Source organism: Macaca mulatta, chromosome 2 (assembly GCF_049350105.2).
Source record: "Macaca mulatta isolate MMU2019108-1 chromosome 2, T2T-MMU8v2.0, whole genome shotgun sequence".
Lineage (NCBI taxonomy): Eukaryota > Metazoa > Chordata > Mammalia > Primates > Cercopithecidae > Macaca > Macaca mulatta.
In genome coordinates, this window is record NC_133407.1 from 44,245,276 (window position 1) to 44,262,011 (window position 16,736).

The following is a 16,736-nucleotide window of genomic DNA, read 5'->3' on the forward strand; positions in this document are numbered from 1 at the left end:
ATGCTGGTTGCTGGACACACAGGTGCAATCATAAGGTACAAGTGTATTTTCATCAATCTGTTAGCAAATGTTCTCTTTTGGTAGAAAGTCTGACAGGTCCCTTAAACAAGTGGGTTTTCAAAGTCACCTTCTGGGCCCTTGGGGAGGAGGTGGGAGGCAAGGGGCTCCGGGAGTCTGGCTCCTGCTTCATTCCCAAAAGTTGTGCTTTTCATAGTACAGCTTATTGAGATAGGATTCACCCCAGGTGTACAGCTCAATGGCTATATTCAGTTATATTCGCAGTTATGCAACCCTCATACATTAGCAGATGAGCTTTTATCTGATTTTATCTATCTGGTCTCTGAAGGAGATTATATTTGAATGGGGAAAAGATTCAAGTTTGAAATTACTGTTACAATCTAACTGTAGTTTAAGAACCATTTCTAGAGAGACTATGGTTTGCAAGTTCTCTTTAAAATCCCAAAGAGACCCAGGAAATAAACTTGACTTCTAAAACTGATAGGGTAAAAGTTATAGTAGTCATTCTTTTTTTTTTTTTCCCACAGAAGGGACTTTTAGGGCTTTATTCAGCTTTTTAAAAAAGTCCTTTTGCACACTTCTAATGTGGTTAGGGGAATTTTGAATAGGCAGGACGAGGCTTCCAGAAGACCCATCCATACAGCTGAAATAGGCTTAGTGGTCCAGGATGAAAGGTGGTCTCAATTAGCAGATGGAGCCAGTCAGTGTAGGAGCAAATCCTTTTGCACACCCAAACCATCCCCCAAGGAATTACTGTAGGACATGTTGCAAGGATTGTTGTTCAGATTAACAATTACTATTAAAGAAGACCAAGATCATTTCAACAGAATGTCCATCAAAAAACGTTGAAGATGTAAAGTTTAAAGGTCACAGCAAGATGAGTCCATGTGAAGATTTCCCTCATTGTCCGGCACACTGTAAATACTCAGTAAACATCCTTTGTGTTTTTCCTTGAGAAGGTCATGTCTGTAAAATATCTCATTCCCTGTTGATGTCAGATAAACAAAGCATTCATGAACTGGTTTTCTCCTACTAACTCGAAGGGAGCATTCTCTTCGCTTGGGCTTATTTGGGGGCACAGACTAATCATGGAGCATGCTGTTGTTCTCCAGCTAGACATGTATGCTTCCCTGCCAGGGGACTGGGCTAATCAGATTATTTTCAGTTGACAAATTTGGTTTTCCATCTCTAAACACTCATTTATCACCTCTGCTTTATTCACAGGACATGTTCCCGATTTGAGGTGAAACCATGAAGAGAAAATAGAATACTTAATAATGCTTTTCCGCAACCGCTTCTTGCTGCTGCTGGCCCTGGCTGCGCTGCTGGCCTTTGTGAGCCTCAGCCTGCAGTTCTGTGAGTAGAGCCGGGCACTGCAGGTCGTGGGAGGGTAGGGGCTTCGTACGAAACAAGGAGGCCCCAAAGCCTTGTTTTATAAATGAACAACAAAGTCTTTTTATTGTTGGCGCTCACACTGGCCGGTTGCAAGGAGGGACCCTAAACCACCAAGCAGTGTGCTGTGTGCTCTTTTGACTTTTGCATGAATTCCTGAACTGCCTGGTTATTCCCAGATTTTTTGTTCAGATTCCCCAGATGGAGACGCTGAGTGGCCCTGCTTGACTTATGCTGAGCTACACAGAGCAGAGGTGTTTGGCCCTTTGATTGGGTTCTTGAAAGTTGGGTGTCTGTTTAGCGTTCCGTCAGCCGCGGGGCTGGAGTTGTTTGGGGGAGGGTGGGGAGATTAGGTCACTAGTATCAAACCCACCCCACAGGCAGCAGGGGCTGCATGGGAAATCCCCTGTGACGAGACAGGAGCACTCTGATAAAGCCAGGCCATGGGCCTCACCATGCAGCATCCTCCACTGAGATTCCTAAGCTCAGGCCAGGCCCCAAATCTGTGCACATTACAGTTCACCTAAGAGTGGCTGTTCTCAGACACACATGTGGCCCCAGGATCTCCTTAGTGGCAACCCCTCAGTGGTGGCCCATGGTCTTCTGGGAGGCCCCTTGCCCTCCTGTGGCCCCTCTCTGCTTCTTCTGTGCTCAGATCCTGGTGCTCCTTTGCCAAGAGCGTTCTCCTCCTCACCCCTCTCATCCTTTCCCTTTCAGCCCTTGCCTTTTCTCCTCTAGGACCCTTCCGGCAATCCTTAAGGGTTTGGTGCTTCTTTTATATACATCAGGATGCCCTGAATCCTTGAACCTGTTTCCCTCCCTCCTTCCCTTCCTTCCTTCCTCCCCCTCTCTTTTTTGAAATAGGGTCTTACTCTGTTGCCCAGGCTGAAGTGCAGCAGCACGATCACAGCCCATTGCAGACTCAACATCTGAGTTTAGGAGTTTAGGTAATCCTCCCACCTCAGCTTCCTGGGTAGCTAGGACTGGAGGCGTGCACCACCACACCTAGCTAATTTTTTGTATTTTTGTAGAGACAGGGTTTCACCATGTTGCCCAAGCTGGTCTTAAACTCCTGACCTCAAGTGAGAACATAAGTGTTACATAAGCATAAATCTGTGCATTATGAATTACTGCCATTTTTTACAGCACAATAATAAGCAACCAATAAAGCAATGAAATAAATGGAGCAATTAAACTCCATTTCTAGAGAAATGGGGAAATTCTAAAGTCACAATTTACCTAGAAGGAGAAGAGCAGTAAGAATGTCAGCCTCCCAAAGTTCTGGTATTACAGGCGTGAACCACTATACCCAGCCCCCTCCTTTCACTAACCATGCACTATTATAATTTTCAGTTCTTGTGTCTTTTCCTTCTACCAGATTGTCTGCTTGTTGAGAGCAGGACCACATCCTGTTTCTCTCTGTATCCCAGGAACCAGCACTGCCCAGCACATAGTAATATTTTGTAAATGTCTGCTGAATGCATTAATCCATGCCTGCTCTAAAAAGCAGACCCTGATTTTCTTTCCTTCTGTTGCTGTGTATTTAAAGCTGAGAAAACATCTGTGTGATGCCAGGAATTGTGTGGTTGCTGTCACCTGCCTTCTCTCCATTTAACCACCTCACCTTGATGGGTGGGAGACAAGCAGTTGGCACCCACACCGCTCAGGACAGCTGTGTGAGGAGGGGCATTTCTGTTGCAGTTTGAATGATGGAAAGAAGGGCAGGTGGCTGGGTGAGAGGAATGTTATGAGTGCACAGAGGAACATGGGGAAGGCTTGGCTGTAGGAGAAGGTGGTTTCAGGAGAGGAGGCTTTGAGGAAGTTTCCCTGATTCACTTCCAATTGTGACATATTCCCATGCACATGCATATGACAGGCTATTTCTAATAGTAAAGAGAATTAAAAATTCTCGTTTTATCCTTCCAGAATTGGAAAAGAGGTCAAAAGAAGGTGGGCATCAGAAGTTTAAAAATATTCCATATGGCAAATGAATTGTAAAATATGAATCATTTCCAAAAAGTGTGGTAAGATTTTCAGTAGTTTAATTGTTTATAAATTTTCATTAAAAATTTTCCATCCTTTGGTTGGAGAGGTAGGATGTTACAATCAACCCTGATTTTATTTTGAGAGGCTGACAGGTTCTGAGACATGAATGTGTGTTACTTGTGTTTGTGGCATTTCTCTTGCATGAGGTGGTTTCCACGTCACTGAATTGGCCTGTGTGTTTTGCTTATATAACTCTTCTGAAAGTACCTTCTGTTTTAGGACAGCCAATTTTCAGCCATACTTTTTTAAGGAAAATTTTGCAGGGTAAATTAGCCTGGCTGGGTCTGAGCTCTTTTATTCTTGGATACGTTGGAGATCGGAAAGATATTAAGATATGGACGTTCTTACTGCTCTTCTTCTTTTAGGTAAACCGTAACTTTGGAATTTCCCCATTTCTGTAGAAATGAGTTTAATTGCTCCATTTATTTAATTGCTTTGTTGGTTGCTTAGTATTATGCTGTAAGAAACGGCACTAATTCATAACACGCAGGTTTACGCTTATATACCACTTATGTTCTCATTCTTATCCTAAAATATGTGGACTTTTTCTTTACCATTTCTTCTTATTTTTGAATACCAAATTAGCACATATAACTATTTTAAGTAACATATTTGAGACAACTAAGTATAACTTGGTTTTCTCATGCTTTAAGTAAAGAGTATGGCTTTGTTATCTGAAATGATCATATATTTTATTTGGTCTTGTTGGTAGTTTTCTTTTTCTGATGTTTTGAATATGAAAAAGAAATAGCCCAGGATACGATTCAAAAATCAGATTGCTTAAATAAGTATGTCTTCCTCTGGAAACAGAAAGTATATAGTGAACCCACATACATTTATTAAGTGCTTATGTGTGTTTGACATTTTCCTACAGTGTGGAGGTGGAGGTAGTACGGAAATACAGAAAAGATTAAAATACAGTTCATAGTTTCTCAAAATATGTTCATCTTAAATGGTGCTCATGACTTGCTACATGCTAGTAGTCTTTAATAAAAATAATTCCATTTATGTTTTCAGGTCTTTAATGTTTTGTGTTTGGAAGGTGAAACATTCTGAAATTTCTGATGTTTGAATTGTAGAAGGGAACAGACAAGGCATAGATATTTTTAGTTATTGTGGTTAAAATATGTACAAGTGGAAAAATAACTTCAAATTAAAGGACTCCTTTAGTGCAACAAGGAAAGACTGTCAGGATGTGAAGATTTAGGAATCGTGAGTTCTGTTTCTGCTTTTTGTGCTCATTTGTAATCATTCACTTCCTTCCTTGGCCGTTGCATTTTCTTAATGCTGATGTTATGCTCATTTCTCCATGTTCTGACCACCACTCCCAAAATGGTGGCGTGACAGGAGCACGCAGGCTCTAGAATCATAATTTCAATGTCAGCTTCCCTGCTAAGCGACTGTGTGTCCTGTTCCTTCTTCTATAAAATAGAGTTAATTATTGCTGTTTTGCAAGGTTGCTGTGAGAACAGAGATGTTATGGGAAAACCCTTGGCTCATGGAAGCATAGCCAACGTAAACCCTTTAAGCAAACCAGCGCAGAGTTCTGTCATAGTGCACCATCATCAGAAACCAGGGCTTCTGGTGTTCCAGAAGTTGCGAGAGCTTATGTTACTTCAGCCACTTGGTGGGGAAACCTTTTGAAATAGATCACACATGTATTTGTTTTTAATCAGAGTGCGTTGGCCATGATGGGGTTAATTTATACTGAGCACATGGCACCCATATCTGGGGTTTTCCTCTTGGGCAAGGCCCCGATTGGCCAGAGCAGAGTCGAAGGGAATGCTCACGGTGAACTGGAGATTCAGATTCCCAGTGGGAAAAGAGGACAAGAGGAGGGCTAACCTGCAAAAATGAGAGTGGGGGTTGTCGTCAGTATCTGAAGGGCCCTCTCTACAAGAGGAGGTGAACGTGGAGACACATTTCAGTTAAGCATATGGTAGAACTTGCTAACAGTCAGTGCCACGCAGAGGTGGAATGGATAGTGTGTTCTCCGTCACTGGAGTCTGCAAGCCCTGGAGGGCTGCTCTTTGAAGAGTGAAGTATTGGACAGGTCATTGAGTCTGATCCCAGTTGAAGTCTCTTTAAACTCTGAGGTTTGATGAATTTTATCTTTTCTCATTGATCCAGTGCCATGAGTATGTGACACTTTGTTCTTTAGCGAATGTTCTTTAGTTTCCACTGTGTGTTAGGCCCCAGGCTGAGAGTTTAATCTCTCATGGGCCCCAGGGAGTTCTTTGTCCAGTGGAAAAGAATCATAAGCAGACACCCTGGAATACCAGGTGCTGTGTGCTGGGACGGGTAAGAGGCAGCAGCACAGTGGGGTCAGAAAGAACATGGGCTCTGGAGCCAGACTGCCTGGATCAAATCCTTGTCCTGTCGCTTACCAGCTATGTGACCTCAGGCAACTTCTTTACCCTCTCTGTGCCTTGATTTCCCCATCTGTAAAATGAGGACAATGATAGTTCCTATTTCATAGGGTTGGCAAAGGATTCAGCGAGCTAATATTTATAAAACACCCGGAACAGTACCTGGCACATAGTAATCACTACGTATGTGTTTGTTAAACAAATGAATTAGAGATCATTTATGGAAGGGTAGTATGAGAGACTAGAGCACAGGAACCCAATCCATCTCGGAGTTGGGGAGGACCCCCTAAAAGAGGTGGCATCTGAGTTCATCCTTTAAGGAAAGCAGGAGTGGTCAAGGAGGCAGTTGAGTACAGGTGCTCCTGGCCAAATGTGCAAAGACAGAGTAAGAGAACAGGCCCGGGTGAGTCACCTGTAGGTAACTGTGAAGTTGGAACGAAGTCTGGGACCCACCTCCTATCACTATACTATTTCTGAGGCTGTGAGGAGCCACTGAAGACAGGAAGATACCATCAGATTTGTGTCTTGGAAAGACTACAGTCCAGCACATGTTTTCCAAAGCACCTTCATCAGAGGCACCTGGGAAGCTTGTCAAAATGCATGTTCCAAAACCAAAATAAAAGCACATTTTGTGCCCTTCCTTACAGTATCAGAATCTTGGTGGTAGCGGAACCCAGAAATCTGCATCTTTAACAGACTCCCTGGGTGAGTCTAATGCACACAAAATCTAAGAACTGCCAGTTCAGAGGCGGGTGGAAAGGGTGATGCTGGGAGGCACCTCGGAGGCTGTTTTGCTCATCTAGTAGCAAGCTGAGGGTGGCCCCAGTGAAGGTATTGACCCTGAAAGGAAGAAGCAAAGCCAAGAGACGTCATGGTGGTTCTGTGGGACTCTAGCTAATTGAGTGGTGTCTTGGGGCTAGGATGCTGGGGTCGAGGGGACTACCACGGCAGCCAGGAGTCTGGCTTGGGGAGTTCAGTAGACACTTCATTCATGCATGCATTCATTCACATAAATGTCTCATCTCCTTCTGGGATAAGTCTGCCAAAGGTGGAAGTAAATTCTCAGAACACAGATTGGGAAGTCAACCTTGTGGGGCTAGTGGCTCCCTGGGTCTGAAGGGAGAGGCCAACAGAAAGTGCTCAGAGCGAGAAGGGAAGTGGGACAGGGCCCAGGCAGCAGGACAAGCTGGGGGCAGAGCAGGAAAGAGACCAGGCTGGGAGGAGTCATTGAAGGGCATGGACATCACTGGAGGTAGCCAACAGGCCCACTGGATGCAGTGTCCTGCCTAAGAGTGGACCTGACAGTCTGAGGCCTGTAAGAGACCTGTCAGAAGCCACCATCTGGGGACTTTGTATTCCCTGCTGGTGAAGCCCTGGTTTCCGGACGACCAGGGCTCCTTGGAGCAGTGGAAGCTGCTCCAGACCAACAGCCTGTGAACTTGTTTTGTTTGGCCCAACCCCTGTTTTTAGATTTTTAAATTTATTTACCAGTGTTTTAAAACTAGGCAATTTCATGTAAACTTCCAGCCCCTCTTTGAAAAACCAGACTCTCCAGCAACCTGAGGCCCGCAGTGCATTACAGGGGCCGCTGGCAGGAGCCAGGCAGCTGAGTGGGGTCTGCCTCCCTGGGCGGGGGTAGTGCTCTCCTGGTCGCCACAGCACCCACCTGCCTAGTCCCTCTCAGCTTCTGAATTTGTGCCCTGTGGTGCAGATGGAAGAGAGAGCCAAAGAAGAAAATCTGGGCAGACAGAGGACAAGGGGCCACGAAGGAGACAGAACAGCAGCAGCCAGGGGGTGGCCTGCGGACAGGAGTGGTCTGGAAGCCAAGGGGGCAACCTGCTTAGAAGTTGTCAGGTGGGGAGCTGAGGAGGCCTGCTTAGCCAGCTCTGTCTGTGTGAGAGAGGGAGAGACAGGAGGGGAGAGAGGGAGAGATGGGGAGAGAGGGAGAGATGGGGAGAGAGAGGGAGAGATGGAGAGAGAGGGAGAGAGGGAGAGATGGGGAGAGAGGGAGAGATGGGGAGAGAGAGGGAGAGATGTGGGGAGAGAGGGAGAGATGTGGGGAGAGAGGGAGAGATGGGGAGAGAGGGAGAGATGTGGAGAGAGAGGGAGAGATGGGGAGAGAGAGGGAGAGATGGAGAGAGAGGGAGAGATGGGGAGAGAGAGGGAGAGAGAGGGAGAGAGAGGGAGAGATGGGGAGAGAGAGGGAGAGATGGGGAGAGAGAGGGAGAGATGGGGAGAGAGAGGGAGAGATGGGGAGAGAGAGGGAGAGAGAGGGAGAGAGGGAGAGATGGGGAGAGATGGGGAGAGAGAGGGAGAGACGGGGAGAGAGAGGGAGAGATGGGGAGAGAGAGGGAGAGATGGGGAGAGAGAGGGAGAGAGGGAGAGATGGGGAGAGAGAGGGAGAGATGGGGAGAGAGGGAGAGATGGGGAGAGAGAGGGAGAGATGGGGAGAGAGAGGGAGAGAGGGAGAGATGGGGAGAGATGGGGAGAGAGAGGGAGAGACGGGGAGAGAGAGGGAGAGATGGGGAGAGAGAGGGAGAGATGGGGAGAGAGAGGGAGAGAGGGAGAGATGGGGAGAGAGAGGGAGAGATGGGGAGAGAGAGGGAGAGAGAGGGAGAGAGGGAGAGATGGGGAGAGAGAGGGAGAGATGGGGAGAGAGGGAGAGATGGGGAGAGAGAGGGAGAGATGGGGAGAGAGAGGGAGAGAGAGGGAGAGAGGGAGAGATGGGGAGAGAGAGGGAGAGATGGGGAGAGAGGGAGAGACGGGGAGAGAGAGGGAGAGACGGGGAGAGAGAGGGAGAGACGGGGAGAGAGAGGGAGAGACGGGGAGAGAGAGGGAGAGACGGGGAGAGAGGGAGAGATGGGGAGAGAGAGGGAGAGATGGGGAGAGAGAGGGAGAGATGGGGAGAGAGAGGGAGAGATGGAGAGAGAGAGGGAGAGAGGGAGAGATGGGGAGAGAGGGAGAGATGGGGAGAGAGAGGGAGAGATGGGGAGAGAGGGAGAGATGGGGAGAGAGAGGGAGAGACGGGGAGAGAGAGGGAGAGATGGGGAGAGAGAGGGAGAGATGGGGAGAGAGGGAGAGATGGGGAGAGAGAGGGAGAGATGGGGAGAGAGAGGGAGAGATGGGGAGAGAGAGGGAGAGATGGGGAGAGAGAGGGAGAGATGGGGAGAGAGAGGGAGAGATGGGGAGAGAGGGAGAGACGGGGAGAGAGAGGGAGAGACGGGGAGAGAGAGGGAGAGACGGGGAGAGAGAGGGAGAGATGGGGAGAGAGGGAGAGATGGGGAGAGAGAGGGAGAGATGGGGAGAGAGAGGGAGAGATGGGGAGAGAGAGGGAGAGATGGGGAGAGAGAGGGAGAGAGGGAGAGATGGGGAGAGAGAGGGAGAGATGGGGAGAGAGAGGGAGAGAGGGAGAGATGGGGAGAGAGAGGGAGAGAGGGAGAGATGGGGAGAGAGAGGGAGAGAGGGAGAGATGGGGAGAGAGGGAGAGATGGAGAGAGAGAGGGAGAGACGGGGAGAGAGAGGGAGAGACGGGGAGAGAGAGGGAGAGACGGGGAGAGAGAGGGAGAGATGGGGAGAGAGAGGGAGAGATGGGGAGAGAGAGGGAGAGATGGGGAGAGAGGGAGAGACGGGGAGAGAGAGGGAGAGATGGGGAGAGAGAGGGAGAGATGGGGAGAGAGAGGGAGAGAGGGAGAGATGGGGAGAGAGAGGGAGAGAGGGAGAGATGGGGAGAGAGAGGGAGAGAGGGAGAGATGGGGAGAGAGAGGGAGAGATGGGGAGAGAGGGAGAGATGGGGAGAGAGAGGGAGAGACGGGGAGAGAGAGGGAGAGATGGGGAGAGAGAGGGAGAGATGGGGAGAGAGGGAGAGACGGGGAGAGAGAGGGAGAGAGGGAGAGATGGGGAGAGAGAGGGAGAGATGGGGAGAGAGGGAGAGATGGGGAGAGAGAGGGAGAGACGGGGAGAGAGAGGGAGAGATGGGGAGAGAGAGGGAGAGATGGGGAGAGAGGGAGAGATGGGGAGAGAGAGGGAGAGAGGGAGAGATGGGGAGAGAGAGGGAGAGATGGGGAGAGAGGGAGAGATGGGGAGAGAGAGGGAGAGAGGGAGAGATGGGGAGAGAGAGGGAGAGATGGGGAGAGAGGGAGAGACGGGGAGAGAGAGGGAGAGACGGGGAGAGAGAGGGAGAGACGGGGAGAGAGAGGGAGAGACGGGGAGAGAGAGGGAGAGATGTGGGGAGAGAGAGGGAGAGATGGGGAGAGAGGGAGAGATGGGGAGAGAGAGGGAGAGATGGGGAGAGAGGGAGAGATGGGGAGAGAGAGGGAGAGATGGGGAGAGAGGGAGAGATGGGGAGAGAGAGGGAGAGATGGGGAGAGAGAGGGAGAGATGGGGAGAGAGGGAGAGATGGAGAGAGGGAGAGATGGGGAGAGAGGGAGAGATGGGGAGAGAGAGGGAGAGATGGGGAGAGAGAGGGAGAGATGGGGAGAGAGAGGGAGAGATGGGGAGAGAGGGAGAGATGGGGAGAGAGAGGGAGAGATGGGGAGAGAGAGGGAGAGATGGGGAGAGAGAGGGAGAGATGGGGAGAGAGAGGGAGAGATGGGGAGAGAGAGGGAGAGATGGGGAGAGAGAGGGAGAGATGGGGAGAGAGAGGGAGAGATGGGGAGAGAGAGGGAGAGATGGGGAGAGAGGGAGAGATGGGGAGAGAGAGGGAGAGATGGGGAGAGAGAGGGAGAGACGGGGGAGAAAGGGAGAGACAGGGGAAGGGGCGAGAGACGGAGAGACAGGGGAAGGAAAGAGGGAGAGACGGAGGGGAAAGAGAGAGAGACGGGGGGAGGGGGAGAGAGAAAGAGCGTGCATAGTTTCCCTGGGAACTCTCCACCTGCAGAGCTATCATGTTTCTTGTGGCCCCGATCCCCTATATCCCCTTCCTTTTTCTGTGCTGCTTTTCGGTCTGATATCCGCTAAGAAAGAAAACAACAATGCTTGATAGAACAGTGACTACATTATCATAGAACTGCCTCTGAGTAGGCAAGCGAAGAGCCCTGACAGGTGCCAGGGTGCTGTGACACCTTCCTAGGTGGTTCAGACCCTCGTGTCCTCAGTCCTGCTCACTCTTGTAGATGGCCATTAGCATTTGTGGTTTCGCCTCTTTGCAGAGACCCCTGAGATCTGTAGTACATGGTGACAGTGACTCTGCTGAGGCACACATCTGGATGAAAGTAGCGGGAAGTGAGGTGCTCAGCCGCTGAGGAAGCCAGGTCCTGCCACACAGCCAGGGGAGGTGGTTGTCCTCTGTTCTTTGTCCTGTGTACGTTCAGTGGAGAAAAGCACAGAGTGATATGCTTGAATCTGGGGATGTGTGAAGATCTCAGTATGCTTCATGGAAAAGGTTTGGGGATGTAAGCCCTTAGAATGCCCAGGGTCTAACGTACTGTGTCCTCTATCCTAAAAGCCCCAGTGTGCTTCCTCCTGGGCTTTTATTATGTTGAGCTGGAGACAAAAAGTATGAGAAATTGAAAGTGAAAGTTTACAGTTTTAACCTAAGAGTTCTGTCATATCGCCATCTCATCACTGTGACCAAAGTTTTAAATTTTGGTTTTTTTTTATTAATTTTGGTCCTTTTCTTAACGATTTTACTTTCTGTGTAATTTCTGGGAGTTTTAATTTTGCTTTTCCTCAGAACACTTTATGTCCAGTTGTCACATAGAGTTAAATATCTACAGGTGAAAAAAAAAAACCACCATAGATGAGTGACAAAATTAAATCTGACAAATAAGCTACTGTCACAATTTCTTAAGCTCATGTTGTAGATGCATTGGAGTGAGAAAGTGAGAGTATCATGTAGCAGGTTCTTCTGCAAGCTGAGAATGGACACATTTATGTCTGTGGGTCATTTCTAGTTTTCTCTCAGGGTGGAGCTAGATAATGGCCTCACCCCCTCCCTCCCTCCTTCCTTCCCTCCCTCTCTATCTCCCTCCCTCTCTCCCTTTCTCCCTCTCTCCCTCCTTCCCTCTCTCCCTTTCTCCCTTCTGCCCTTCCTTCTTCTTAGTTCCTTATCTTAAAGAAGTTCTTATCAATAACTAGATGAGGGGATAGAGATATCTGTTTAAAGATGTTTACTGCAGCATCATTTGTAATAGGAAACAAAGGAGAAGGCAACCAACTTGTACAACAGTAAATACCCCATTACCTCATGATCACGTAGACCTGTATCTATTGACTTCGAAGGTGTGCATAATATATTAAATTTAAAAATAGTACCTTTATATGGGGGGGGGAGAGAGAGAGAGAGAGTGAGTGTGTGTGTGTGTGTGTGTGTGTGTGTGTGTGTGTGTGTGTGTGTGTGTGTGTCTTGAGTCAGCAAGAGCAAATACTAGCATGGCTAGTTAGTAAAAATAGAAAGCATCAGTAGAAGTATTCAGTGAATTCAGGAGAGTGCCTGTAGATCTCCAAGATCCACTGAAGAGATGAACAGAATAGAAAGCCACAGGATTTACATGGCTGTACCCACTGCAGGGAGAGCACGAGGCCAGCTGGAGTCTGACAGGCAGAGTGTGCACCCGCTGAGCGAAGCCACCCAGCACAGACCCCACTCACTCCCTGTTGTCTTGGCAACAGGGCTCTGGCCCCATGCTGATGACATTAAAAGGAGGAACCCCACCTTGAAATGAAGTGAATACTGATCAGAGGCAGAACCCTGTCACGTACTAGCAGCCTCACCTTGCGAGAGGGAAGAGGCTGATCTAAAAGAGGCTACAAGGGCAGAATCTGAATCCTGTACACGAGGGTGAAATAGGGCAGGCACCTGGGAGAGAGCTCTGGGACTCCCTCACCATCCTAACTTCACTACCATCCTGCCCTCCTGCCAGTGTGGCTGCCACACACACTGCAGATGCACTGTGCCTCAGAGTCATAGCTCAGGGGTGGGTTCAGGTGAGAGAGGATGGGGAGGTAGGTGGGATGCATGGCCCCTCTCTAGGATTTACCTGGCTGGAGCTTCGGCATCACCTCTTGCCTCTCTTTGCCTTTCTCTTTTCCCTGTGTCATCCGAGGGGCTGGACTCCACTGGCCAGGGGTCTGCCTGTCCTCACCAGCACTAGGTATCTACCAGAGGGTGGGGCAGCTCTTGTGGGATGTCCAGATGCCTGAGAGTACAGGCCCCACCCTGGGCCACATTCTCTCTTTCCTTGAGGTGGCCTCCTCAAAGCCCCTCACCTGCCTGGCTGTCTCTTTTGAGCCTTTACAGAGAAGGCAGACAACCCACCCACCCTCAAGGACAGCTTGCTGGTTTGGTGGCCTCAGTAGGTTGCAGACCTTTGAGACACAGGAAACTTATTTGCTCCTCTGGGGAGAGAGAACAATGTCCTTGGGCCTTAGTGACCATCCATCACCATTCCCACCAGAGCAGGGACAGAAGCACATGTTTAGCCTCTGGCAGGGCACATGGATACTTAAATACACTAAAATATTCCTTGGGGTTCTCTGGGTGGTAGGATTTATTTCCTTTTCTTTTTATACTTTAGTGTTGAATGGCTATTTTAGGATGAATTCGTGTTTTTATGAAGCCTGAAGATCCCTTTTTATTTTGAAAAAAGAAAATGTGTTCATCTCTTCTTTAGTGTTGAAATTGAAAACCTGTTTCCAGGTACGTTGTGTTCTTAGCCTGAACCCGTGGACTTCTGCGTTGTCCCATGGAGTTTCAGGGGTCCAGTAAACCCCCAGAAGTCAAATTCACAAGACTGTGTTTAAGGTACTCTTTCAGAGATAAGGATCAATAGTTTTTATCAGATTCTCAAAGATGAGGGTCATAACCTTCATGACCCAAAAAGGTTAAGGAGACAGGTTCTTTTCATGGTTCTTTTTGGAGGCCTGTCCTGGAAATCTCTTATTTCTAGCTTCTGTCTTGATGTGGAGTCTGGTGTTGGCATCATCTAATCCAATGGCCCTGTTAGGGTCAGGCCAGTTACCAGCAGCTCCCAGAAGAGTGTGGGGTTTCCCCAACCCTCTGAGAGGCTGCAACTGGGGCTCAAGCCAAGGCCACAGGGGAGCCCCCATGCCCTAGCAATGGGTGGACTTAGGTCCCGGAGGCAAATGTCAGAGGAAAGGGTCAGGGAGGGAGGAGATAGAGCTTGCAAATAGCCCAGGGAGCAGAGCTCCAGGCTGATAGGATATGCCCAGCCCTGAATTCTGCTGGAGTTCTCTGGCTCCCTGAATGCTACCAGGCGTATCAGAAGCACTTAATAAATTCTTACCTAATGTGGTTCACCATGAGGCAACATTAAGAATGAGGAAAACAAGAAAGGTTGGTGTATTGCGGCTCAAAGTGGATAGATCAAAATGGGAAAAGCGGATTCAACTGTTTGATCAATCTCATTTATATAAAACCAAGTGTCTCAAAGTCTACGAATGTGGGCTGGACTTCTCCCATTTCACCTGTATAACATGATTCCCACTCCGGCCTTTAAAAGCAGATGATGAGAGGCAGATAACAACTGTGGGCTCTTCGTTGTGGTTCTGGTTTTCATTTGACGGTTACAGTGCACTTTTAAAACTCAGTACAGGTTAGAGACAGGGTGGACATTTAAGATAATTTAGTGGGTTGAGGAGCACTAAGGGAATTGTGGGAATTGACAGAGCGAGTCATTATTCCTTGGCAGATCAGTGAAGGAGAGAGAGAATTCAAGAGACTTTCGGTTTATTTGGGGGAGAAAATTGGAGAAATTAGGTGGCAGGACTGGGGGTGTTTTAGCTTATGAGAAGGCACTATCTCAGATAAGCTGAATGTATTTAAGGGAGCCAGAAAAGCTGCTAAAATTGGAGTGGCCGAGAGGAGAAGGGAGATTGGCTGGTTGTGCTTTTGTGAAGGGGTGGACACAGGGGTTTAATAACATCCCTTCCAGATCCCAAGTTGAAGGGAGTGCCTTTTAAGAGCCTGCAAGAAACAGGAATAATCACATCCAGGGGATGGATGCAGAAAATAGCATTCATTCATTCATTCATTTATAAGATGGGGTCTCACTCTGTCACCCAGGCTGGAATGCAGTAGTGTGATCAGGGCGCTCTACAGCCCCAAATTCCTGAGCTCAAGCGATCCTCCTGCCTCAGTCCCCCGAGTAGCTGGAACTCTAGGCATGCACCACCATGTCCTGCTCACTTTTTTAAAAATTGAAAATAGCATTTATTGATTCCTTACCAGAATCCATTCACAGGTGGTATCTCATCATCATCGTTACCACCCTGATCTGTAGGTATCATCACCTTCATTTGACAGATGAAAGAAGTGAGGCACAGAGAGCAGGGATACTTGCCCCAGGTCACACAGCTAGGAGGTAACAGAGCCAGGGCATGAACTCACATCTTTGTAATACTATAGCTCATTTGCAGCCCCCAGCCCCAGGCTACCTCCCTGCATTCAGAACCATGGTAGCAGGGGCAACTGAGGACGGACTTCAGTGGAGTTCCAAGGAAAAAGTGACTATAATCCCCTAAGGAAGTGACTAGCCCAGTGCTGAAGTCCCAAAAAGGACAAGGCAGACCCTGGAGCTAAGAAGGTAGAAAACAGATAGTGGAGCTGGACCTTGGCCCCGAGAGGTTCTTCGCTGGTGTTGTCAGTGGGGTGACTTGTGTGGCAGGTGAGCCCACAGCAATGGAGACAGAGCTGAGCCAACACTTTAGCCTCATCATGCTCACATTTCCCGGGAAACTCTGGATCCTTGATACCCAGCTGTAATCTGCCAGGTGTCTGTGTAATCAGGTGATTTGGCTGTCACACAGCATGAGGATGGCAGGAGGGAGGGGTTTGGAAGCCATCTGAGTGCCACTGCAGAAGTGTCTTCCACATGGGACAGCCTGTCTTTCCCGGTAAAGTCCCCTATTGGCACAGCTGACTAGAGTCAGATCCCCATCCCTGGGCTGGTTAGCACGGTGGAGACATGGTCCTGGAGGAGCAGCATGACACCCCCCACCGGGCCATGGGGTTGGCATGAGAAGAGGAGCTGCTCCCAAAGGAGGATGGGTCTGTCTCCACAGAAGGAAGTGGGAAGAAATGAGCTGACCTAGGGATGGGGCCCTTCCTTGTGCTCCATTAAAGTCAGTTTCAAGGCACCTGTGAGGAGCTTGCATACAGCAGTTTCCTAAGGCACGAAGAAGGCCACGTATGCAGGTAGATTTCTGTCCTCAGCCCTATCCCAGAGCCTTGGTATAGGGAGGTGACCTGGAGATCAGGGAGATTGGCTTGGCACCCTATGGGAAAGAAACTGGTGTGTCCTTGTACAAGTCAAAGTAACTCCCAGATAATGAGCTAGCAGCAAATGCTTGGCTGTAACTTTATCTGCTGCCCCTATGGGTTGTTGAGTTTCAGGGATAACTAAGGTGCCCTGAGGTTCAAAGGCCAGACAGGGGCTTGTGGCCTAGCAACCTGTACTCTTATGATCTGACTCTGACCCTGACCTTTTCCCTCCTTTTTTCTGTTCCATGGGGACCATCAATGGAATAAACAAAAATCAAAATGAGCAAATCATCGTTAGATGAAACATGTCTCTAGACAAGTTTCTAGTGTTGGCTGCCAACCAAAGTCTAATTGATTAGGTCATGTTTTGCTTAAAGCTGTTATTGACCCTTCCTGGGCTCTCTAGAGGGACAGAACTCATGGGCTCTCTAGAGGGATATATATACATATGTGTGTGTGTATATATATATATATATGGGAGTTTATTAAGTATTAACTCACATGATCACAAGGTCCCACAATAGGCCATCTGTAGGCTGGGGAGCAAGGAGAGCCAGTCCGGTTCCAAAACTGAAGAACTTGGAGTCCGATGTTCAAAGGCAGGATGCATCCAGCACAGGAGAAAGATGTAGGTGGGAGGCTAGGCCAGCCTCTCTATTCATATTTTTCTGCCTGCTTATATTCCAGCTGCA

At 48.6% G+C, this 16,736-nt stretch overlaps 1 protein-coding gene across 3 annotated transcripts in view; it reads left to right on the forward strand.

The window, feature by feature from the left end:
* PXYLP1 (2-phosphoxylose phosphatase 1) overlaps nt 1-16,736 on the forward strand; it is a 65,695-nt gene that overhangs the window by 27,245 nt on the left and 21,714 nt on the right. For 2 of the 3 annotated variants that reach the window (XM_015131963.3, XM_028843385.2), the window contains exon 2: nt 1,243-1,374. In XM_015131963.3, the coding sequence (XP_014987449.2) occupies nt 1,296-1,374 (79 nt within the window). In that variant the 5' untranslated portion in view covers nt 1,243-1,295. Of the gene's footprint in view, nt 1-1,242; nt 1,375-3,670; nt 3,822-16,736 lie in introns of those variants that run through there. The other variant, XM_028843386.2, reaches the window with a different exon arrangement.